The sequence below is a fragment of the Corticium candelabrum genome, chromosome 14 (assembly GCF_963422355.1).
Source record: "Corticium candelabrum chromosome 14, ooCorCand1.1, whole genome shotgun sequence".
Classification (NCBI taxonomy): domain Eukaryota; kingdom Metazoa; phylum Porifera; class Homoscleromorpha; order Homosclerophorida; family Plakinidae; genus Corticium; species Corticium candelabrum.
In genome coordinates this window covers 3,285,915-3,310,733 of record NC_085098.1, presented here as the reverse complement: position 1 = coordinate 3,310,733, position 24,819 = coordinate 3,285,915, and the positions used below count along the sequence as shown (strand labels likewise).

General features: G+C 38.9%; 3 protein-coding genes across 4 annotated transcripts; all 3 read right to left on the bottom strand.

The window, feature by feature from the left end:
• Nucleotides 1–81: 81 nt before the first annotated feature.
• LOC134190058 (ubiquinone/menaquinone biosynthesis C-methyltransferase UbiE-like) lies at nucleotides 82–1,095 on the bottom strand. Its single transcript, XM_062658475.1, has one exon. The coding sequence runs from the start codon at nucleotides 1,047–1,049 to the stop codon at nucleotides 213–215; it is 837 nt and encodes a 278-aa protein (XP_062514459.1). The 5' UTR covers nucleotides 1,050–1,095; the 3' UTR covers nucleotides 82–212.
• Nucleotides 1,096–2,683: 1,588 nt separating this feature from the next.
• LOC134190270 (leucine--tRNA ligase, cytoplasmic-like) lies at nucleotides 2,684–24,296 on the bottom strand. Of its 2 annotated transcripts, XM_062658723.1 has the most exons (36): nucleotides 24,180–24,296; nucleotides 22,404–22,505; nucleotides 22,315–22,334; nucleotides 20,310–20,397; nucleotides 20,164–20,244; nucleotides 19,419–19,514; nucleotides 19,276–19,367; nucleotides 19,032–19,220; nucleotides 18,287–18,350; nucleotides 18,163–18,230; nucleotides 17,929–18,025; nucleotides 17,741–17,869; nucleotides 17,591–17,678; nucleotides 13,486–13,562; nucleotides 13,377–13,430; nucleotides 13,177–13,317; nucleotides 12,645–12,722; nucleotides 11,724–11,809; nucleotides 11,597–11,662; nucleotides 10,805–10,887; nucleotides 10,609–10,744; nucleotides 9,809–9,898; nucleotides 9,625–9,753; nucleotides 9,517–9,568; nucleotides 6,518–6,581; nucleotides 6,346–6,458; nucleotides 6,221–6,291; nucleotides 6,077–6,167; nucleotides 5,938–6,015; nucleotides 5,812–5,880; nucleotides 5,256–5,396; nucleotides 5,104–5,193; nucleotides 4,375–4,587; nucleotides 4,212–4,316; nucleotides 4,020–4,152; nucleotides 2,684–3,175 (listed from the first exon to the last, which is right to left on the bottom strand). In XM_062658723.1, exons 1-36 carry the CDS (start codon nucleotides 24,285–24,287, stop codon nucleotides 2,949–2,951), a joined length of 3,609 nt encoding a protein of 1,202 aa, XP_062514707.1. In that variant the 5' UTR covers nucleotides 24,288–24,296; the 3' UTR covers nucleotides 2,684–2,948. The 2 variants fall into 2 exon arrangements, with proteins under 2 accessions (XP_062514707.1, XP_062514708.1); XM_062658724.1 differs by lacking the exons at nucleotides 20,164–20,244; nucleotides 20,310–20,397; nucleotides 24,180–24,296 and adding an exon at nucleotides 23,210–23,255.
• Nucleotides 7,619–9,251, bottom strand: LOC134189951 (N-lysine methyltransferase SETD6-like). Its single transcript, XM_062658350.1, has one exon. The coding sequence runs from the start codon at nucleotides 8,943–8,945 to the stop codon at nucleotides 7,650–7,652; it is 1,296 nt and encodes a 431-aa protein (XP_062514334.1). The 5' UTR covers nucleotides 8,946–9,251; the 3' UTR covers nucleotides 7,619–7,649.
• Nucleotides 24,297–24,819: the final 523 nt, after the last annotated feature.

Genomic DNA, 24,819 nt, shown 5'->3' with positions numbered 1-24,819 from the left:
ACACACACACACACACACACACACACACACACTACCACCACCACCACCACCACCACCACAGACAACAAGAAAAGGACAAAAACAAAAAGAACACAACAACAACAACAATGAGAACCCACTCTAACTCCTTAGCAATTTAAAGTACATGTACCTTTATATAATAACTCAAAATATTACAACATAAGTTTCAATGATTACTTCAAAAATTTATACTACGGTTTCTGCATGACAATCCTAATTATATTCTCTCTAACATCTATACATCCATTCCTGCTGTATTCAAACTCGTCAAGCAAGTCGTCGAGCTCTTCATCAACAACTTTCTCAACCAAACACTTCCCAGATGTTGTTGCCTCCCACCACAGCAGCAGATGTTCAACAGAAGGATGAATGTTGTAGGCAACATACTGGTCACTGCTTAACACCCTGAAGCCTGTCTCGTTAGCAAGACCAATCCATCCTTCTTCTGTCCGAAAGTGCCAGCCCATCAGTTCATTGAGTTCGGCACTGGCACCAGCCATAATCTTAGTCAATTTGTGAAAGAATAGTGGCGACGCCGTAACTCCTATAATTCCAAACAATCCTCCAGGTCGGAGTGCTTCGAACAACTGCTGAAAACACTTTCTCTGATCTTCGATCCAGTAGATCACAAAGCTACAAAATATGCGATCTAACAGTTGGTATTTTTCTACTGCATCGTTAGTTCCAGCCACAAAGTCTATGTTGCCACAGTCTCCGAATTTTCTCTGCGCCACTTCAATTCTGCCTTTGTTTAGATCAAGACCGATGACACGCCCCCTGTGACCCACTCTCCTGGCCAACTCTACGGTCAGTTCGCCAGTTCCGCAGCCCAGATCCAGCACGCGCTGTCCGTTCCTCAAGTCTAACAAACTCATCATTTCTAGACCGCGAATCTTCTGCCAGTTTTCGCTAGTCGACCCGTACACCTCAGCCTCACGTTGTACAGCTAGACGACGACACGTCAGTGGCAGAGACAAACCATGGAGTTGATTCTGCAACCATCGAAGCGGGCGAAGAAAGCGGTACATGAACAAGCACTCTGTAAAGCAAGAACGAGCTGCAAATCTCTGGTCCGCACCCACGCTTCGCGGGCACGTGACAATCAAATTACCGTCTGGAATAGCAAAATCAGGGCCAGAAACGGAATGCAGCGTGCACTGCAATTTTAATTTTGGTGCAAGTGTGGTCTGCCACTGCCGTGAATACGGTAAAATGTTCTAGCCACTCTACATGGTCTACACGTACATATGTACAGCTGGGCGCTTCCATGGCCAAGAGGTAAAATTATTTCTAAGGACTCTAAAAGTTAGAGCTTCCTTCGATGCCAATTTACAAAGTACATGCATTTCTTGGCGGTTCTTATATTTAGCATTAATTAAAGAACAGTTAGAACAACTCGATTTAGAACCTTGGAATCCGTAAAAGCAGCCATATTATAGATGCAAAATTTAAATTTAAGACTGCATGCATATGCATGGCTTTAGTTGTCTGATGATGGAGCCAGACTATATATTCTAATTTGTCTGACTATGAAGACTTTCATTCCAAATGTGGAGTAGTATAGCAGTACATGATAACGATAATGAAGTATAATAAGTATTACAGTTTGAGTAAGTTCAGGTAGATAACAGATCTAGACAGTGTTCGAAAAAGTGGTCGTCAAGTTGTCAATTGACGACTAGCTGTGTTTATGTGACAAATAATTATTCTAGCAAGGCTGCCATCCTGACCACTACAAGTCACTCAAATTATGGTAGACCCAATAAATTTATTTTTATGCTGTAGAGTATAATAGTGAATTACTCAGGTCAGACGGAAAGTGACACCTCTGACGTCCTGGGATTTTGTTTACTTGCCAAAACAATCAGTGTCCTTATTTGATATCAATGAAATATATGTAAAAAGTCTTAACGAATCTTTGCCGACTAAAAATTTGTGAAGTTGCCAAGGTTGCCACTACGTCCGCCATGAAATTTCGAACACTGAGACAGCATGTCAAGGTATTGAAACCAAACAGTGTCACATATTATATATCAATATTAAAGGCTCTAATTAACTATGGCCCCCCTTTAAAGGTCAATACTTTTGATATAAAGGGTCTATTCTAAAGACGGTGCCGTTTGAGGGGGAGAACTATTTGAACGCCTCAAATTAGAACATTTAAGGTATTGTCTATTGTGAAGACTGAAAATACCTATGATACCTATAGACAGTCTATACCATGTGCATATTCGAATACACAATTCATGATCATCCGATTTCTAAACTATATAAATTATAAATTTATGTGCAAGCTACTAGTGACTACCAATATTAATATACAATACAAGAGGTATCAATGCATCACAGACAAGTGTTAATGTACAAGTGAGGCAGCATGTTGAAATGATTTATTCATATACAGAAAAACCATTTTGCTACTTACACATGACAGCCCGTCAGTTTGTAAGTGTGCAGGTATAGAGAGAATAAGTTTCTGATATCTCCTGTTGTCAATTACCACATCACATTTGAAATCCATTAACTACAATTGTCTAACAGTGCCCTTAGGCTTATCATGTCTATTTATTTCCAATGCTTTGCCTAACTGCTGATTTGATCATTGTGTTCCAATATTGCAAACTGTAGATGTCAACTGACAAGTATGATGCTACCCACTGTATACTGCACACATGTTCTATTATTTGACCACTTGCAGACTTTGTACATACATAACACTCTAGACTCGACTAAAGATTGTATGCTCTCAAAGAAATGCACCAACTTCTGACATTCACACAGTCCACCTAAACTCATCATGCAAGACAATAAACTGTCAAATTGACAAGCAAACAAAATGCTGCCTGATAATTGAAAAAGCAACACTACAGTCACTGCAACAGTATCAGAGTCCAACTACTAAACTTTCAATCAGAGAAATGTCTTTCTCATGAACTGACATATGTCAGGTGGTAGCACATATTGTTCCCAACCAAAATGTCATCTGGTACTTCAGCGTTTGGATCTCGAACAGCTAGTTGACCATCAGATGTGATATGAAACACACTGCCTGATACAAGAAGGCTTTTCCCGTCATCAGGACACTGATATTTAGGAATTTTTCTCGGACCAGCCACTGGATCATTATAGCGAAAAATGTGAACAGGCTGTGATGCTGCATATAACACAATGAAAGCCACCTCAGCAATCACAAGTTGATAAAACAAAGAAAAAATGTTAGCTCCAAGGCACTAAGTTGTCAACAACAAATAACAGCTGCCTTCACTAAGACAAAGAAAAGACAGTGTCTAACATGCAAAGAAGCTGTAGCATAATGCACACGCTTCAACCTAACAATGCATTTGGCCACTTTTGTAGTGATATTCTCTTGACTGTTCTCTAACCACCTGGCAAAGTTAGTCCTGCTATAACAATGTGGCTCTCCGAGCAACAGTTATGGTACATGTGTCTACTCTCTATTCTATATTACACAATTTAACCTAGTTGAAAATGTCACAAATGACTTGAATTCAATTAGAAGTAATTTAGGAGAATAATAGAAACCTGCCTGTATTAAGGTTGGGTCTCTAATTAAATAAGTACGCATACATAAACATTGCACAGTGAACAAGCTAACGCTTACTAGTCACCTGAAGCAAGCTAGTTTCCTTTCAGGCAACTAACTACCCCTGGTAGTTACAAAAAAATGAACTAGACTGATAAGTTGCAAAGATACTTTGCTAAGATAAATGTGAAGCTGTTTCACAAACATCATTTATCAATGCTGTTTCCATACAAGTTGAGTCCAATCAACAATAGTCCAAATCCACATAATACAGAGCCATGGCTTAAATGTTGTTCTGGTATCAGATGACTGTTTTATCATAAAACTTCACTTAAAAATTACTTCAGACAATTGTATACGTGTTTACACTAACAGCGTACACAAAACTACACACACACACACACACACACACACACACACACACACACACACGATACGATGTTTACAACCTCACCTCCTAGTTTTCCATCAATTTTCCTAATTGCTTCTATAACGGTTTCGACTGTGTCTCCATCGTGAATGGCTACATTTAGTGAAAAGTGCCCCGATGCCACTTCAGGGTTAGCAAACTGGACCATAACATGAGGCTACAACCACCAACTATCTTTGTAAATTAGAATACGCAACAACAGTACTTGGTGTGAACCTGAGGATCAGTGAAGTGGAGAATACTGTATGGCTTCCCTGGCATGCTCTCTTCTATTGCACGTTGATCTCCTTCACTAGATAATACAACTTGAATCGAGAACAACTACACAAATTAAAGTCTCAATGCATCAAGCATGTAACAATAAAATGGCAACATATACCTCTACAGATTGCTCCAAGAAAGCTTTGTTTTGCTTTAGCACTGCCACTTGGTCAAATGAAGTTGTTGAATTCATTGCTGCCACTCCATCATGATTGACATTTTCTTTAACCATTTGAGCAAATGGCATTGCCTTCTTGCTAAACTTCTTCACTTCTGGAATATCCTTTAGTTTTAAAGAAATTGTCTTGTTATCTTGAAACTCTCCAGTTTCCTAGCAACACAAATAACTTCCCAGTAATGCAAATGTTGCTGAAATAAACTTAGTTACTATACTAAAGCCGTGTCCACACTACTAATAGACCAGAATGGATCGCAATCTGATCGCGATATGATCACAATCCAATCAGGATAGCAAGCATCCACCCTGAATCTTGAAAATGATACATCTGCCTCTTTTTCAATATCATGTGACTGATGACCGATGTGTAAGAGTGGGTTCTTTGCTTGTGGAAAGCGTTGATACAGCAATGTAAGGTGAGAGAGAACGAAGACGAGTGAGGAGGATTAGATTATCCGACAACACACGTAGAGTACGTGAAGATACTGCCCAATATTTCTAGTTGGATTCAACTGATCACGATCGGATCGTGATCAAATCCACCTGCCGATGTGGATGGGATTTATTGCAATCAGATCGCGATCCAGTTAGTGTGTATGTCATTGCAAGTATGGACATTGCTTACAATTCCAACTAAACAATTAATTAAGAAATTTTGTATATTCTCACCTCATTGTATGAATGCTGAAGGCACTTCAGCACAGCAGCTTGCCATGGAGGATAGAGTTCAGCAACATAAATGGTTGCATACTGTGGTTTCTACTCAAGTAAAAGTCAGTAGACTATTTTACTATTACATATGTGCTCTAAATAATAAATACCTGACCAGGATTCTTTTCTGTCAAATTTCGAATCTTTATACGCAAGTTGTGAGCACAGTCGCGTAAGAAGGCTGCAGATTCTATAAGAGGAACATCTACTTCACCAGCAACTGGAAGAAGAGCATTCATAATGCTGCCGCTCTGCAATACAAGTTAAAGTCAGTGCAAGCACCTACAATAGTCACTTTAAACTACATGACATAATGCCAAAACTATAGTGCAATGTATACACACACAACAGACAAACAAAAATATAAACAGGCTGGTATCCAAAAAAATAAACAGAAGACAAGAGACAGCACAAACACAGACTAACAGACAGACAGACAGTCTTGTTGTGTTAGGTTGCTCATGATGTACGCATTTGATTTAAATGGAAAATATATGTATTACAGACAGACAAACAGACAGACAGACAGAGAGACAGACAGAGAGACAGACAGAGAGACAGACAGAAATCGTTTATTGTGACAAAAGTATACATTTTATAGCAAACCATTCTTGCTACCATAAAACAGACAAACAGAAAGACAGGTAGACATGCACAACATCTTGCCTTTCCTAGTAGTCTCCACATGTGCTCAGCCACATGTGGGCATATGGGACAAAGTAGCAAAGCTTGCACCTACAAAATCATTCATTCATCGTTCCATTAACCACAGAAATCAATGTGAAATCTCACTTCTATATATCGTTGTACAATGTCTCTGTGCATACCACGACCGCTGTCAGCCCTTTCTCGATAATGATCTCGAGCACTCTACGAGCACCAAATGTAAATACTTCATTAGTCAATCGCCAAACACAGAGCACAATTAAACCTGCAGCTCAAACACTCCTGTTTTCAGAGCTCCTCGAAACAACATGTTTTCATAGTTCTCAACTGTTTGTAAAATTGCTTGGTTGATTTCACTGCATAACGATCTATTTAATTTAAATTGTGAAAATCATCACACTGGACCTACCTTTCAAAAACTCTATCATAAAATGTCAATTCATCATTTTCCCGATGTTGTTTCAATGATGCCAGTGCTTCCTGTTCAGCCAAGAATGTTTGAAGTTAAATACTACCACTACTCAGATTTCTGACCTTTGTCCAGTCAACCAAGCCATGTAGTCGTAGTATAGTAGCATTTGCATGTTTTTCAACAAAGTTGGCATCCTCGATCGAGTCTCCTGCATCAGCCAAGTTGAATCGCATTGCTAGCAGTATCAAGCAATATATCACAACCACAATAGTTTAAAATGACAGGTTTACTAACCGTCAGCACCAAACTTCTCAACTGCCTGCTGTAGAGTCAAGAAATTCCCAGTTGATTTTGCCATCTACATAATATTGTGTGGTTTATTAGTGTAAACAAATATCAGTAATATGCTTAATTTATTAAGCTGCAAGAGCAATCACATGCAAAGACTTAAACAGAACACTACAGAATTTAACCTAATTAATTAAGCTCCAGTTAGACATCTGACATTGATCAGAACTCTCTCTATCTTGGATCCCCTGTAAGGTTGAGACTGTTGTGTAGTAACTCTAGCACTGGTACATACCTGACTATTACTTCTATAGTTGGTATTTACAGATATTATTCTCACTTTCTAACATCTTACTAATCATTCATAACAAAGCTTAGTGATACAGAATTCATTCTTCATTTGATACACAAAGAGGAATAACATTCATACTATTCCAAATTCCAAATTGACAGACAACATGCTGCCTAAATACATGTCAGTGTATAGGCACTGTTGCGAACAAAAGATCATCTCATGGATAGCAGTATCAAAGACTGTAGCAATAGCATTATTTAGATGTTTGTAACAACAGAGCATCACACTACATCTCAAGACTGTTATAGCAAACACACCTAACTTAATTAGATCACACTCAAATGTTAAGACGATAGTCATGCGTTTCCATGTTCAGAAATTTGCAACATGACATAGCATGCAACCAATTTCCCTCATGTCAGATGAACAGTCCCATTGGCACATCACTTTATCATGACCAATTGCAAATTGTCTTGTACTATTCCAGCACTAGCTGCCAAACTTATTAACCACTATAGCGTAACTCTCTTTCAGTAGCAATGTGATTAATTATGGCTGCATTTTCTTCAGATATACATGTCACAAATGATAAAGTACCAAAGCGCTACACACTCGGCTGCTAGCTTAGGTTATGAAACAGCTGCTACAAGTACTGGCATGAAGAGCATGAGAAGGGAGCTGGACACATTGACTGGAACGTGGGATTGTCGACATCTGGACGTTAATAAACCCCAGCAATAAGAACGAGTGCATGCGCTACCTTCAAATTGGCTGGTCGTCAGTTCAAAGACATATTACAGTAACCCTCCTCGGGATAATAATAGATCAATAAAACGCAAGAATTCATTTCACAGCCTCACATGCATCTATCAGATTATGCAATGCCTGTTTCTGACCAAGCCGAACATACAAAGCAAATCGTTCACGTCTACTACATTGTTCTTCCTTGTTGTTGATGAGATCGACGTCATCCTGGAGTGAACAATCATACTGACCCAAACACTTTAAACACACTTCTTTCAGCAACTGTCTAGCTTCATCGCTCAACTCATCTACAGATGATAGTACTGCAATATTTGACATTTTCCATGCCTTCTTTGACAGACAAATAGTATGGACAATAGCCAACAGATTATCTTCAGGTTCACCATCAAAAGCAACACAAAATCTATCATCATCCTCATTCATATCCAAAAAATTACAAACTAATTCCCATTGCTTTTGAAATCTGCCTCCTTTGAATTTTGACATTATATTAGCCACACCTCTCACTATTTCAATTCTCACTGTAGCATGGTCATTCAAATTAGGACAATGCTCTGAAAATCCATATTTATACAACAGCTCGGCATTGCCTAGTCTGCCGTATGTATTAAAGACCTCTTCATTAGGTTTTATTGCTCTCAATGCAACAATATCTAGCGCTGTTCTGCCATAGACAATTTTTGCATTGTGTTTTGAGTGGTGATTTAAGATGTCTGCAACAGGCACCATCATTACGCTTGCATACACATTTCGACAAACAGGATCGGTAAAGCTGTATGCCATCACGAATGAAACCATTTTCTTGTAAAGAGTAAGTGAAAGAGTACTGCAGTCAAACAGATCCTCCCTTGCAGTTATAAGAGGCTCCACGGTATCCAAATAATCTCGTTCTATAAGGTCAGTCTCATGTTCAACACGTTCTACCAATCCTGTACCTCTGAGTAGCCTTGCTGTCTCTGATGATTCCCACAAAAGCACAGGATCCATTTCATCAAACTGCGGACAAAGATCAAAATAAGGGCGCCAATATGACTCGTGTTTGCAGTATTCACCCATCAAAGTGACTAATAAAGGAATCCAGACGTTCTCTTCCTCTGATTCTCCAGATTTTGTCACTTTCTTCGGATTAGACGAGGGAAGCAAGCCAGTACTAACGAGATAACGCGCTACAGGGTTCACCGCTTCACAGGCCACAGACAAGATCGCAGTCTTCGGTATAGTCGCCAGCTTCTCACCTTTGCGTATCGTTCTGCGGGCGACCATGCCATACTGAGCGCAAGATCCACTATTGGTTATATCGACAGAATCGTTGATAATAATTCCTGACGCACTACACCATTGCAAGAAACGCTGCAGTTTGGATGTCCCTTCCATTAAAAAAATGCCCTCAAAACCTTTGGTACCTTGGAGTCCGAAACCTTTACCGCTGCGAAAAAGCCTTCGGACTCCAGACCTTACCGACTACTCTGTACGATCAGCTATACAAGTCAACAGTCTACCTAGCGCAAGAAAAACGCTGAATGATTAATTCAAGACACTGCGCGACCTAGCCTCGGAATTCCAGACTGCATGCACATATGTGATGAGAGAGGTGAGCAGGAGAGAAGAAAGCATGTTGACACCACACCAGGCACCCTGTTGGTCTCAAATAAATTAATTAAAATGATCCATAACATTGACAAAAATGCTGGTACATGTGTTGATTTCAGTCCTCCCTTAGCAAATTAAACTATACATTTTCATTATTTTGAATTCATTGTGTGCGTAGCTAGCAGTGTTACTAGAGGGGAATGAAGAGATAAGCCTGTACTGCTTTGGTCTTTTGACAAAACAAGTCAACTAGGAATTAATTAATTAATTAATGGCTAACTGCTAAATTAATTAACGCCATTGTCCTACTACTCCAATAAGTATCACAACCAGTGTGACTGCTTTACTACCTTACCTTCTCCGAGTTCAGCAAAATATGTCCATTTGCTCGAATAGCTTTCGGCCACCTGCCCATGTCATCAATTGCATCATGCTCTCAACTACAGTGCTTTCGATAACCAACCTGTCATCATACTTGTCCCACACTGCCAGATGATTGTACAAAAGGTAAGTGAGATGATTGGGAACAAGATCCTTTCCTGAGACACGAAGGTCCAAAGGATACCAAAACTGAAATTCTTGTCGCAGTTTGCTAACCACACACGTTGTTAGATAACCTGCAACTACGAATAATAGCAATGAAATACACAAAGGCTTCGTCTGTAATGTCAGACACTGGTCTTGGAGCATCTCGAAAAAAGATGTAGTCCCACACTTCTTTTGTCAGTTGTTCAGGCCTATTGGCATGATGGTAAAATTACACACACACACACACACACACACACACACACACACACACACACACACACACACACACACACACACACACACACACACACACACACACACACACACACACATTGCAACAACAACCCCATGTCAGATTGTAATGCAAAATATTATTTCCTGCAGTTCAGTATACGAAAGAAGCCAAAATGCTACAAGAATCAAGAAGAGACTATATGACTTACACACACTTGAACGTCTTACATGTAGATAAGATCAATTACTGATTTAACCAAAAGTCACACCATAGAACCTATTCTGTACTCATTGAACCAATAACAAAGAAATAAACAAATAATTAGTATGTTTACACCATATACATGTACCTCTTTTCTATTATTGAAATAATGGATTAATTGAAATCTATCTTAGTACAATTTTTACCACCTGCAGCTCTATATGCTGCACAGATACAACTCATGTCCATAACTAAGAAACCACCTTCAATGTTTTCAGGGTCTACAGCGTACTAGATAAACAGTGTAAGAATACAATTATCAATTCAGGTCACACAACTCCATTTTCTTCGCAGTTTTCCAAAATATCTACTTTAATGAAAGCAGTTGGAAACATCAAAAGTTGCACTTTACTGTGTACTATCGTGTAACCCATAACTGATGCATGTTTGCTGAAACTTTAGAAATCTAATAGTAAAACTCACTTTATTCCAAGTGGACCTGGTTTGGAGCCATTGACAGCTCCTTGCAAAAGATGAGAAACTGTGTAATATGCCATGTAAATTGTTGAGTCAGACAATGCCTCAATCAAGTACTGAGTATCCCATGGCAACTTAGTTCCTAATACAATCAGGGACTCCAATAAAGGATCACACAGAAAATTAAATCAATTTTGCTCACCAAGACCATAAGACCTCGAGCAAGCGTGAGATTCCAACCAATCGAGTGTAGCCAAGAAATTACGCCTCACCTCATCCGAATAGCTACAACATCACAAACAAATACCTTAAAGCATAATTCCCAATACGGCTACATTCAAAAAATTAATTAAACAATTCAAATGTCTTAATATGCATAAATATATCACTACGTTTGTTGAAATGTTTATCACATTTTAATGCTCATACAAGGCTTTAGATTCTTCTGTTTGATACACAGCTGTATAGCAGAGTCGTAGGAGCTGGTCCGGCCACTTTTCCTAGAGTAAACTTTCACCAGTGATGTATTTCAGGGCTGTAGAAACCGGTACTGTGGGTCTGTTTTAGGCCAAACCATCTTTCAAAAACTGTACTTGGGACAGTCGACGATTAATGGCCCAAACTGTAAGTGATTAAATAACTAATCTATTTATAGTTAAAACAAAAGTAAACTAGAGCATCTTGACCTAATATATTAATTGCTATCTAGCTAAGGCAGGTCATATTGTGTAGCCACGTATATGAGTATTACAATTGTTGGTAAACAAGAGTTTCAAGAACCCCTTGTGCAATACATTAGGTAATATTGTATGCTGCTCTTCTAGTGCATTATCTTTGGACCACACCCTTACGCACGCGCTAGGATGGACCATGGGGCATTTCATGAGCGTTGATGCATTTTCCTACATGACAACTGACCCCAAGATTATGAAGACAGAAACTTGGGGTCGGTTTTACTTTATAGCATCATATTATAGTATCATTATCAACATACGTATTGACATTGTCTAAGAGTTTTCTGGTCTGCTCTTTCCACTCCTCATTCCCATAGTCAAGATACCTAGACATCAGCACCAAACAATAGACTTGATATTACCACACTGCAAACACACTAAAGCTACCACTGATCGCAAAGGGCAACAATGCACTCATCCCCTGACCGAGAAACAACTCTGCCTTCAGGCTCATGGTAAAGAACAGCTTCATCCTATAACCAAATCATACCAATGTAGCATATCACCTTGGTATATATCAAGCCAGTACCAAGTGGCAGCATACAATGTTTGAAACACTAGTTCTTGTAACAGCAAATGTTAATTAAGAGTACTAAAATCTAAGTGTCATCACTAGTAAGAGTTGATGTCCTAATATGAAATTTAATAAAAACTCCAGCCCAACTGTTGTTGCTCTAGAATTAGTACTAAGCTAGAAAGTGAGGACTCTGTCAACGCCGTCAATGCACAGCTCATTGACATTGACATTGAAACCATGCCATTGCTCTTGACAGTGGAGATTGGTAATTCATCAGCCTGTTCTAAGATAACCTAAATATTAGCAATAGTAGCATAACCATCACCATGTCATGAGTATGAGGTCACGAAGACTTGTGTTGAAACTCACCTCACCACATGGCATTTGCTTTGCAAACAAGAAAGTCAGCTATTAACATTTCAGCTATATGTTCAACAATGTTAACTTCAGAAAGGCATGACAACAACAGGAAGTTTGAATAGCAAGTTGCACAGACTTTGAAAATAGTGATTTCACAAACCACAAATTCTGTCATCAAACATCAACTGCATGTTTATCAGTTATTACAGAAACATACAGTAGCTCTAGTATGTGAGATTAGTACTCGAAGGCTTGCAAAGCACAACAAATTGGAGGGTTGTTGTATGCCTTCCTGAATGCATGTAGCCACATATGCAACTTTGCTAACTGCAAACATATCTATGTACAGTTCACAGAAATAACATTAAATGTCAAACACCATAATGCTGTCTACTGCTGCATAAGCTCAGACACTCACACTGATTACTTACATTGTCAATCATCAGTTTCTGAATTACTTTTTTCACAACTTGAACCTTCTGCCCTTTGCAATGACCAATGGTCATAACCTAAAACAAGTATAGAGAAATTTCAGTACAAATTAAGTATCCATAAACAAATTTCGCCAACTAGTAAGTCTTATACTTAGTGAACTTCCAGCCTGGCATTCTTGTTAAATTTTATCCTTATATACAGCCAGTTGACGACAAGAATAGTAGCTACTTGAGCATCTACTCAGTAACTGCAGTGTAGAGTATAATAGCTATACAAGTACAAGTACACTGCATTTTGCAAACTTGTACAGTACCTACTATAGTATGAAGCACGGCTGTTGATAGGAGTAAGTACTCAAATAAAAGAGATAGACATGAATACACAATACAACATTGTGTATCTTATCTTGCAAATACCTAATTTAATTCACCATTCTTAGACCTTCAAAATGGCTCTCTCTTAACCAAATGTGAATCAATGTGCACATTTCTGATCGTTCCTTAAATTTCCTGTTCACCATACACTTACACCATCATAGAATCCAGCTTTGTACACTTTCTCCTTTGCTTCTGCAAGCTGTTTGTGATCATTCTGGCTCTTGATCTTCATCAACTCACAACACTTGGGTGCTGACAAATCACCAAACTCCCCAGTACGAATGATGGCAATCTGCAGTACAATGACAATGTCAAGAAATAATAAAAAGATACAGATAATACAAAGTGTACTGGTTCAAATGGCAGAACCATGTCATCACGAATGCCATACTTTTGTCGGAAAGTCTACATAAAACAATGTCACAAAGTGACTGACTGCCATGTTCACATAATTCAGTACATCTTTATTCTTTAAATCTTGCAAAGCTGCAAAATCATCAGGGGCATCAGATGGTACAGATGTTACAACTCCAGTTCCTATAACAAAAGTAAACTATTGGTCATGGATGCTTAATTAAATATTGCTATAATCTAATTTGCATACAATGCTTCAAAAACAAAACTGTTGTTTAGTTTTGGTGGTTCTTAAAAAATTTCACTTAAAATTGTAAGTGACAATAATGTCAGTACACCAGTAATGTAAATTCAATTGTGGGATGGTCACAAACTGGGGTTTAGCTCTTACATACTGATACTAACAGACAGGCATGTGAGAGAATTCCTCAAACTGTATCCCTTGGTACTTGAACATCTTGATCAATGTGGAAAGCAAGCCAATCAGTTTCTTAATTAGCTCTCACTACAGCCTGTTGATGAAGATGGGCATGAAAATAGAAATACTGTAAATGTTTGAATAAGCGCCAGGGGTGCTTTATCACATAATAATACATCAAAATAAGCAGACTCAGTCAGATCTCGCATTACAAGTTACTTTAAAACAGTAAAAACTGTGCAGACCAAAAGCAATTATTTCAGCATGGGCACTTATATCTGATATTCTGTTTGTCAAATTGCTTTGTGTTCAATTTACTTACCATGCCATGCAACATTACAGACAGGCGCTTATTGAGATATTGCATTGCGTTGTAGAAAAGCACCACTAGCATAATTAGAAAAATTATCAAGGATGACACAGATACCCTAAGGGCCTTTAGTACAGTCAACTGTAGACTCTGCTAGTCCTTTTGAGGAGTTTTCTTCCACTGGTATAGGTTATAGACCGCTGGCGAGTGTATAAACAAATACACCCCGCTCCGCCCACAAGTTGGGACAAGGGCAAATCCTGAGTGCTAACAATCTGTGCACAGCAGGGTGCATTTTGTTTAGACACTTGCCAGAAGGTCTGTAACCGGCTTGTAGCACTCAGCTGAGGATATATCCGTTAGGCACAAAATTCAAATCAGCAAAATGTTCAGTGATGAAGGTGCTTGCCTCAGCCTTACCCAGGCTGAAATCGACTTGGGCATCGGAAACAGCAGAATTGCCAGTTATAGATTTCTTGGAAGCTAGTAAACTGCTAGACCTTGATGTTGTTTCTGATCAGCATCTCGTTTCCAAGCTCCCATTTCATTCAATAATTTTCAGAAGTTTCTTGACTCTCGTGTTCACCCTAACACCACAAGAAAGCTACTGCACGGGCGGTTAAAGGGTTCAACGCACGGAAGGAATGGAGAAACAAGCAGCCAACTGAAGAGGGAGCGCCTGGGCAGTACGAGCATGATCTGTATGTTATGAGCAATAGAGAAATGAACTACTGGCTTGCGTGAACGGTTTGTGCATTAAGTTCAGCGGGAAGATTGAAAGCCGTATCCACCTTCTACCATGCAGCAGACTGTAGCTGGTTTACAGCGTTCTGTGCACGAGTATCATTCTGTTGCTGAACTGCCTAACCACAATTAATTTTTCCCAAAAGGACGACTCTCAGTTTAGTTTGCTCAGGTCTGCACTTGATGCATGCCTAAACGAACTCGCCAAGCAAAATGTCGGCACACACAAGAACAAGTCCAAGCTGTAACAGCAGACCTACGTATTGTTTGTTCTGGCTGACAGATATGTTTCAGAAATCCTGTAGTAGCCTATTTGTTATGTTCACACTCTAGTTCACATCTTGATAAACCAGTAGCCTCAGGCAGTTATACAGCCCAATTTATTGACCGATCAATATGTAGTGGAAGTGGGATATGTCACTAATGCTAAGCGAATACTGGATACTGATTGGCGCAGACGAAGCTAGGGTGCTACAATGTAGTTTGTTGTCTAGTGTATGTGGCCCTCTTCTAGCTACAAATGTTCAGCCTAAATTAGCTGTCTGTTGACAGACAGGCAAACAAGCAGACAGATAAAACAACAGACAGGGGACAAACAGACAGAAAGACAGACAGACAGATAGACAGAGAAGAATTAATAGAGAAAAAGTATAAGAACAAGATACTAGAACCATTCCCTTAGTACTGGAACACTCTGGCATTGGGGTTGGGAAGCTCACAAGTATCTCCATCAACTGTCTGAAAAATCAGTTGACAAATCTGGTAAGACAAACAGGCCAGTTCAAGAATTATTGGAGGTGATGTTTATCAGTCGCTCTGCAATCATGTAATGCTAAAGTTTTGTCAAAGAAGATTAGCCATCAAGTGAAGAATATTGACTGTATTAAAAGTGCTTATTCACTATAACTTTGTTTCCAATAAAGTGACTTGTGTAACTTGACCTATGGGTCGAGAACTCACTATTTAGCTGTGGTGCCTTTTGCTGATATTCACTGTATGGTAGTATTGATGTTAAAAATAAAAGTCAGACAGACAGACAGACAGACAGATTATTATATTTGAACTCTTACTCTACTAATAACAATCGCTAACTTTACATATGCATAACAATAATAGTCAATGAACAAAATGTTGAACGTCTTTATCATATAGAAAGTCATCAAAATTGCACATAGACAACTTTGACAACTTTTTAAAAATCGCACGAGAGTTGAAAGACTGTACAACTACAGACAGTTGCTTTCTCCATCTATCTCTAAAGTCTGTTTCAATGCTTTTCCATTTGCATCTTTTGAAATTTCGGAGATCTTATCGATATAGTCTTCAGCCATAGGGTCCCAAAACCAAAGTGTTCAAAGACCAGTGGGATACGTGTTGTATCAAATCCTGCTATAGACTGCTGTTGACCATATTTTGTCATTTTGCGTTTCTCTCTCAAGACAGACAGACAGATTCATTTATTATCATCAAAACTCTACGTATGTACAGGAAACTTTCAAATATCTACCAGTCCTTCATAACTAAGCAAATTATAACACATTAATGGACTTGGCCTACAACATTGCAGTCAAACATTATGCCTAGACAGACAGACAGACAGACAGACAGACAGACACAAATAGAAAAATCGATGAAACAGACAAGCAGAGAGAACAGACAGACAGAGAGAACCGACAGACAGAGAGAACAGACAGAGAGACAACAAACAAACAGAGAGAACAGACAGACAAAGAGAACAGACAAACAGAGAAAGCAGACAGTCAGAGAGAATACACAAACAGAGAGAGAAGGCAAACAGAGAAAACAGACAGTCAGAGAGAACAGACAGACAGAGACAGACAGACAGAACAGACAGACATAAGGACAGACAGACAGACAGATCTGTTGTACCCTTAAGTGTTTGTTGTTGATTTAGAGGAACTTTACTTAAAGACTAGCTTTTAAGCTCTTGATGGAAATTTCTTTGGATTTGAAATATATGTATATGACAGAGAGACAGACAGAGAGACAGACAAACAGACGACGTGGCCGCAGCTACCCGTGAGGTCAAGAAATCAGAGAAATATGCTAGAGAAAAGGATGTCTGGGGCCTCCCCTCCAACTGCATCCCATTAGTGTTCAAACACTTTGGACGTTGGAGCTCAGACGCAGCTCAATTTCTGCACCACCTGTCACTTCAGTTTATAGACGAAGACGGAAGAAAGAACAGTCATGATTTTAAGACATTCTGGCGTAGATGCATGTCGGTAGCTTTGCAAAGATGTAATGCTAGCGTCATTAGCAGAAAGTTAGCAAGGCTGGGACATTCTAAGATCTTTACAGTTGACAGTTCATTCGCACGTAGTTAAATTATGGCGTCAGCCGTTTGGGCCAGACTAGAATGTAATAGTGTTGTTCTTTGAAAATACATGTAATGACAGACAGACAGACAAACGGACTGACAGTGTTTTAGTCTTCCATAAATGCATGGGCGCGTCTGTGGCCCCTGCCGTCACATACAGATGTGGTGCAAAAACTAACAATAAACCACCAGATACTATCTAATCACTACATATACTATTTCTAATGTTAACATTGCTTCTATGACATCTATGATACCTATGAAAACAAGTCAGTTTTTATCTAGACAGACAGACAGACAGACAGACAGACAGACCAACACTACAATGACAAAATCAACTTGAGACAAAACAATAAGAATCTACATAAATGGCCTTACTCTAATTAATAATTGATTACCTTTGTCTGCTTTTACAGTCAGCATTGGCAAAGTATAAATCTTGTCATATGATGTCAGAGGCGCTTTGAGTGCAACACCCATCAAGTCCTGTCAGAGGTACCTTGTTGCTACTCACTTTGTTAAAACGTTGCATAAAATAAAATAAATACCATGCCAGACAATGTTGTCAAGACATCAACTTTTTCCTCTTCTGCTGTCATTCCCTGGTATGCCATGTTGGTAGCAGCTCGTTTAGTGCTGATAAATACTTCACCATTCTTTGCTTTGAAAGCAATGTACTGTCACACAAAGCTATATTACTTACGTGTATTCAACAAAAACAAAAAATGAATGATACCTCCAAAGTAGGTCCAATGTAGCAGTTGGTTTGACCATACATTGTTTCTGGTCGAAGAGTAGCTGCTACTAAAAATGTTGGCGAGCTGGACAAAAACCTAAAAAGCAATCAAGCTGTTGTTATTTGTTGATTGAAAGCATCATGTAAAGCAACTACAATTATAAACAGCAACCTTTCAGTACAACACAGACAAAACAGTGACAATGCAAGATGGCATTACTATAACACTCTTACTTGAGTTTCTCAGGCAATGGCTCTAACAGTTTCATCTTGATCAGAGTGTACTCTTGAGGTCCAACACCCTAGACATTCATGATAATATTACAAAACAGGCAGCAACATGTCAACATTGTCTCACTTCTCCTTCTGAGCGATCGTGGTCCATAGTTGGTTGTCCATCCTTTACTGAGTAAATAGTATATCTAAATAAATAACAAAATAACTAGACAATTATATTAATTTATTCAAATTTACTCAATGCCTTGACCACATGCATAGGTTACGTCTAGCTGTCTTAGTCCACACTTTTCCTTACAATATTTCTATAATTTTCTTTGTGATGCTTACCTTTCTCATATTGGAGGTTCAACTGTAAACTAACTCGTCATTGCACATCTCTTACTTACATGGAAATCAGAAACACAGCTGCCAACAAGCCATACTTTTACGGGTACCTAACTGGAACTCCAAAACTGCTAAAACAAATTTCTACATTCAATTTCCAGCACTTGTCCTCTTTTTGCTCCAGAAAATTCTGCCAAGAAAACTGATAAATTTGTAATATATGTTATCAATAATCTAGAAATAGATAATAAAAAAGAGCTACAGTGTTAGTCTCTTTCCAATTGCACCGAATAACTTCACGCCTATGTCCACATTTAATAAAAAAATGGCTAGTAGATTGATTCTCAGCCTAAGAGTCTTGCCATGTAAATAAGTCATTTAGCACAACCTTGAAATACTGTAAAATGTCACCACAACCACAAAACATATCCAAACACAATAAATTGGTTAATTTATCAATCTCCAAATGCCAGTTAGCTCAAGTCACTAGCTGCATTCATAATGCTACAATAACATTTAAAATCAAATACATTGCACACCTTTTCCCAAACTTCACTCTATCTCTATCCTTTAGTGTTAGAAAGTGCCATCGCACAAATGAGTCGTAATATGGATTAGCATCTGTCGTAATGAATGACCGTCTCCAGTCAACCTTCAAGCCCATACTTCGTAAATCTGCTTCCGTAACCACAGGAAAATGTTCCAACCAATGAGCAGCATCCGCAAACCTACCAATGCAGTGCTGACCAAATAGAAGATCACAACTTCCTTACTCAAACTAACGCTGGTATCTTGTCCTTGGAGAGCCCTAAAGCTTCCATAATCTGCCACTGATACTTCAAGTTTCCTGTCTTCATTGCAACTTTGGATTTTACCTGTTGAATTTATTGTTGGAGATACAATACTTGTGTTACAAAACATGAAACCTTTTGTCCTTGTCCTGTATCTGCAGCGTCCAGCTGTGGAAAAACTGGTGGAGTTCCAAACTCAGCCATCTCACGAGTAAGCTTATCAGCACATGCCTGCCATACAAGTATTACAATATGCCATATCTTCATAAATAGGTCAATTACACATACTACTAAAATACAAAATACATTAATAATAAAAATGTGAAATAAGGACGGCACTCAATTTGTTTCAAAAAGTTGGCCCAAACCAACTACTATGTGCCATAATAATTTCACCTATTTACGTATAAGAAACTTTGTATGTAGTGTAATGTTCTACTGTTAGGCAATTAGACCCATCCCAAGTTTGACACAGATTGATTTTTCTTCCTTGGCCAAGATGTCACGTGACCACTCTGGTCTTCAGTGACTGTTGTAAAATCTAGTCTTCAAAATTTTTCAGCTTTCTAAAATTGTCAGCTTTACTGGCAGCAAGAAAGACGTCGATGACATCTTGAACACATTTAAATCATGTGTATTACACAATTTACTACTTCCTTAGCATTTGCATTCCAATGAGACCAGTGATATGACTAGTTACAAAGTGATTTAGTGCTTATCTATAGCTAACAAAATCATATCACTTGTGTTTGACAAAAAGTCCAAGAAAACAGTACAATGTCACCAATACATTTTTAGTAGAGCACGAATAACAAAACACAACACCAATAACAATATACACACCACAGACAAACACAGCTAATTGTTTAATTAAGTTAACCTTGATTGGCATTCCTGTGCAGTGAAATGCAAATGGAAAAAGACAGCGTTTGCCCTTCATTCGCTGGTAGCCAACTGCAAACTAAACAGATGGTAGCTTTGTCTCCAACACAGTTATAATGAGAGATAAGGCTATTCATAATTAACCTCAGCTTTGGAAAGAGAAAACGTATGACCAAGATGCAGTGCTCCATTCATGTAAGGATAAGGAAATGTGACAAAAAATTTCTCTTTCCTGCAATAGTATGATAGCAAGCTGATAAACTAATGCAACTAAGACATAACTTTGCCATGAATCAATTTACTATATCCTAAATAAAACACAAATATAGTTTTCTCAGCCTAGTTAATCTATTACACAGATAGTCTGAGTCATAATCAATTTACACAGATTTGTAACCTGTACACAATAGTAACTCTGCATTTCATTATGTTCGTATGTCTCTAGTGCTTGTGCATTGGCAAGCAAACCTGTGGTAGTCTCGTATAGTCAGACCCTTTTCTGCCGCATCATACTTATGGACGAAAATGGGTTTAGTGAACAGCCTTTGAAGTCACCATGTGCCGCATGGCCAGAAATCAGCTATCTAAAGACCAGATTGGTGGCACACAGTGCAATCCTATCTCAATTAGCTTCTCTTGTTTCGTAGAGAACAACTCGAAGACTACAGCTAGAGTCGTTGCTGTTTTCAAAATCTGCATGTCTACAGCAGCAACTAAACACGGCCGTGGGAACATTGACTTCAACAGGCTCGAGGTCGTACGTCTAGGTTGTGAACTCGTGTCACAACAAACACACTGGATGGATGCAAACACACTGGATGGATGCAAACGTACTCGATGCCGTTTGCTGTTCGATGTCTAAAGCAACCGTGGACAGTTCAGAGTGAGCAATATCTGGTCTTGGAATTGAAGGGCTTGGAGCTGACGACATCGAAACAAGATGAGTTCTGTATTTGGGTAATCATCTCATGTGTCTTGTGCATTGCTTTACATTAAGTACTTTCGCATTCAGTCTCTGTTGTGAGACAAGCACATAATGACGTCGATCATGACAGATTGTCTAGGAGATGGAAGCTTGTCGACGTCAACATTCCCGCAGCCGTGTTTAATTGCTGCTGTAGACATGCAGATGTCACAAACAGCAACAAGCTAACTGTAGTCTTTGAGTTGTTCTCTACAAAACACAAGATATGGATTGCACTGCGTGCATACCAGTCTGGTCGTTAGTAAAGTTTTTAAGAAACCAAATATGGTCTTTAGATAGCCGATTTCTGGCCACGTGGCACACAGCGACATCAAAGGCTGTTCACCAGACCTATTTTTGCCCAGAAGTATGACGCGGCAGAAAAGGGTCTGGCTACGTGAGACTAAGCACGCATGCGCCTGTGTGTGTAATCACCAATGCCACCACAATTACTATTCATCTTCTCACAACATACCAACTTCTATAGATTAGAAAACTGTCAATGTAACCGCAGTATCTAAAATGTTCTTTTATAATAGCAGTTTCTCCTATACTTGCAGTTACGCACCAGACTTGAAATCAGCAATGGTGTATTCCAAAGTTAAATAAACCCAAATAGCAAGACAAAAACCATAATTAGGCCAGGTGGACAAAATGTGCAGAAAGTAGTAATCGTAGGTGTGAAGTTTCAATGCAATGCAGTATATTTATGACAGAAAGCACGACACTGCAAGAAGGGAGAAATGCCCACTAAATTACAACTACTCATAAACTTACATTGTAGGTAGTACTAAAGTCCTGCTAGTCTGTCAAATATCATGATATCTTGCAGTAACTCACAAATCTGTCAAACAACATGTCTACAGCAATTATGATAGAGTAATGACGTAGATTGATGTTACACGTGCTTTAATTAAAAACAATGACAGACAATGTTTTGTTGCACAATTTAGTATTTAGACTTGCTGAAAATATGTTGCTGTAAACAACTAGTTAGATTACAACTATGATTACAACATAATTAATATTCTGCTTCTTAAAATTTGATTATTTTTGTCAAAATGTCAAATTACTGTAGTTAAAGTTATACAAAAAATACAATTGCCACTTCACCACAATTTTGCAGTGTTCATGTTAGTTACCTATCATACAATTGCAATGATATAAAAGAGACACATGACTTACTTTGCATCTCCTGATACATGCTTACATAAAGAGAAGACAGTTAGTTACAAGAGACGTACACCATACATAATCTAGCAATTTCAGCTTACTTCAGGTGCATCCACTTCAAAGACTTTATCCTTTTCCCACTGCTGTTGCACTTCCCTCTCAATATGCCGCAGTTCATCTCGCTTTGTAGTTGACTGAAGAGCCTGCACATTAGCAATACTACAGTAACACACATTACTGCTATATAAAAAAAAACCAATAATATGCAAATATAGCATTGTTAAGAATATGCAAACTTGACACAGAAATCTTTAAAAAATGTACTGCCTTCACTCTGAATAAATCTTAAATAAATCATACAACTTCCTTATAAGCATGTCTCCCCTGCCAACGATAGATTAGATGGCTTACACTGTGTGATGGAATAATGTACCAAAAAATGTCTGCTATCTGTATTAACACAAGGTAAAACCGTGTATTGTTAACCTTAGCAGCAAGACACTCAAATAAACTGCTATCCAGTTAGGTGAAAATAAATGCTACCCTCACATTATTGACGTCACCTCTACCACTCCCCCAAGACTTTAAGTGTTGTCTCACAAGGACATTTGTATGTTTCCCCCAAAATTCCACTTTTGCATACTTCTTTTCACCAAAGTGACACCCAAGTAAGCAATGCAGTGAGGAATCTGTAGGTATGTGTAATATCAGTCGTAAAAGAGTTGAATTTGAGTAGAAATGGTGAAGACCCTAAGTTTTAGTGAGCACAGGTGTGAATCCTTTGGGCAATAAACTCACTCACAACTGCTTCTCTTGAGACCCCTTGGAAGATCAGCATATGGCTGAAAGGTCGTGTGTTGCATTACATCAAAATAAAAGATCACAGTGTCCCTATATCTACTCATACCATATCAGCTATTGCCTCCATGGTCCTTCTTGAAGCAATGTTTGTAAAAATCCTTGACCCTCCCACTCTACTCTTAGTACCTCTACTAATCAAATTTGTTAGAACCACTTACCATAAAAACTAAACAAGAAGACACTTGATAAAATTGCTGAAAGTGCTATTTCTAATGTTGAGTAGGCCACCCACGAGCACATGACCTACCCATGACTGCATGACATGAGTGCATGGCTCACCAATGCATGAGTGGTACATGATTTGAGCTCATGGCCCACCCATGTAGGAGTACAAAGCCATCTATATAATCCATACCCACCAAGTCCAAATGACTGTAAAGTTATATCACCTGGATTAGATCTAATTATACGAACACACTGTAGATAGTTTACAGTGCAAGAAAACAGCTGGCAACAAACACTAGCACCCACTTGTTACGTAATGAAACCATGTGACGTGAACATGCTAGGACCATACACACTTGTTTCAATACACTCAAACTCCACCCACATCCTCAAATTCTAACACACACAATGACGACTCAGTAACCTTGCAGCAAATAACCTATCATATGTTAGGTACAGCATCAAGCAGCTAAATGAGAAACTTTCCGGCTTTTGCTTCCACACTAAGAAAAAATGATTTTGAACAATATGCGTAGGGAATTGAATTAATATTGTCTTGTTAGGCCTCCCTACCATATGATATGCTATACTAAACGCAACCGGTATTTTATCCGTCTTTGTGTTTGACAAGTTGCAATCCAGACTAGGATATTGAGCACGGTCTGGCTGGGTAAACGACTAGCTATCTGGCAGATTGTCTTGCAAGCAACTGACGGCAGATGTAATTGAGCAACACTACTGACTTTTCACTACAATCCTTCAGATTCACAAAGACGCGCTTCTGACTCGTAGTGCTAGGATACGTACACGAAAATCGCTAATTCAGCATGTTGACTCTTTATTACGCTTACCGCCATTGTAATAATAGGAAACAGTCGCTGCCGCTGTTGATATCGCTGCTGGTATCGTAATAAAGTGAGTCCGACACTGCTTGTTCTCCCAAATCTGTTACAGAGCATGCACTTAGAAGTAGCGTGCTACTCTATAACGTGCGTTAGACCATACAAGAAGATAGCAATCCGGGAATGACGAAGGCGGAGCGAGACTGTATTCGGTAAACTACGAAAAAGCGTTACCAACTGTAACGCGGTTTAATTTTCTCGGATAGCTATAGGTAAAATTATTGCAAAAGGTCAAGATGTAAAGTAAGGACGGCTCTAGAGTCTCGCGTAGCCAGATCGAAATACCCTTAGATACTCCATCATACATCCGGCGGGAAGGAAGTGTGATGGCGGGTACCGGGTGGAGCAGCGAGTCTATGGTTGGTTCAAAATAATTTAATTTCCGGTAATAGACAAACATTACGCATACGTACGCAAATCTCGATAATGAACAACTACATGGCTTTAGTACGGCGATCGCTCCTGTTCATTCGACGATTTGCGAAGCGACGCAGCCGCGCCGACGCTCAGAGCAGCAAGAGCATTTACTCGTTGCCATGACAGACAAGCACCCGGATTAACGTACTGACTGACGCGGGCTAGATGTTGT

Coding starts and splice junctions, on each gene's coding strand:
- LOC134190058 (XM_062658475.1), bottom strand. CDS start 1,049: ATGTACCGCTTTCTTCGCCCGCTTCGATGGTTGCAGAATCAACTCCAT.
- LOC134189951 (XM_062658350.1), bottom strand. CDS start 8,945: ATGGAAGGGACATCCAAACTGCAGCGTTTCTTGCAATGGTGTAGTGCG.
- LOC134190270 (XM_062658723.1), bottom strand. CDS start 24,287: ATGCTCTGTAACAGATTTGGGAGAACAAGCAGTGTCGGACTCACTTTA. Junction 19,515..20,163: donor GCACAGGAATGCCAATCAAG/GTTAACTTAATT, acceptor CTTGTATGGCAG/GCATGTGCTGATAAGCTTAC. Junction 5,194..5,255: donor CAGAAAAGAATCCTGGTCAG/GTATTTATTATT, acceptor TTACTTGAGTAG/AAACCACAGTATGCAACCAT.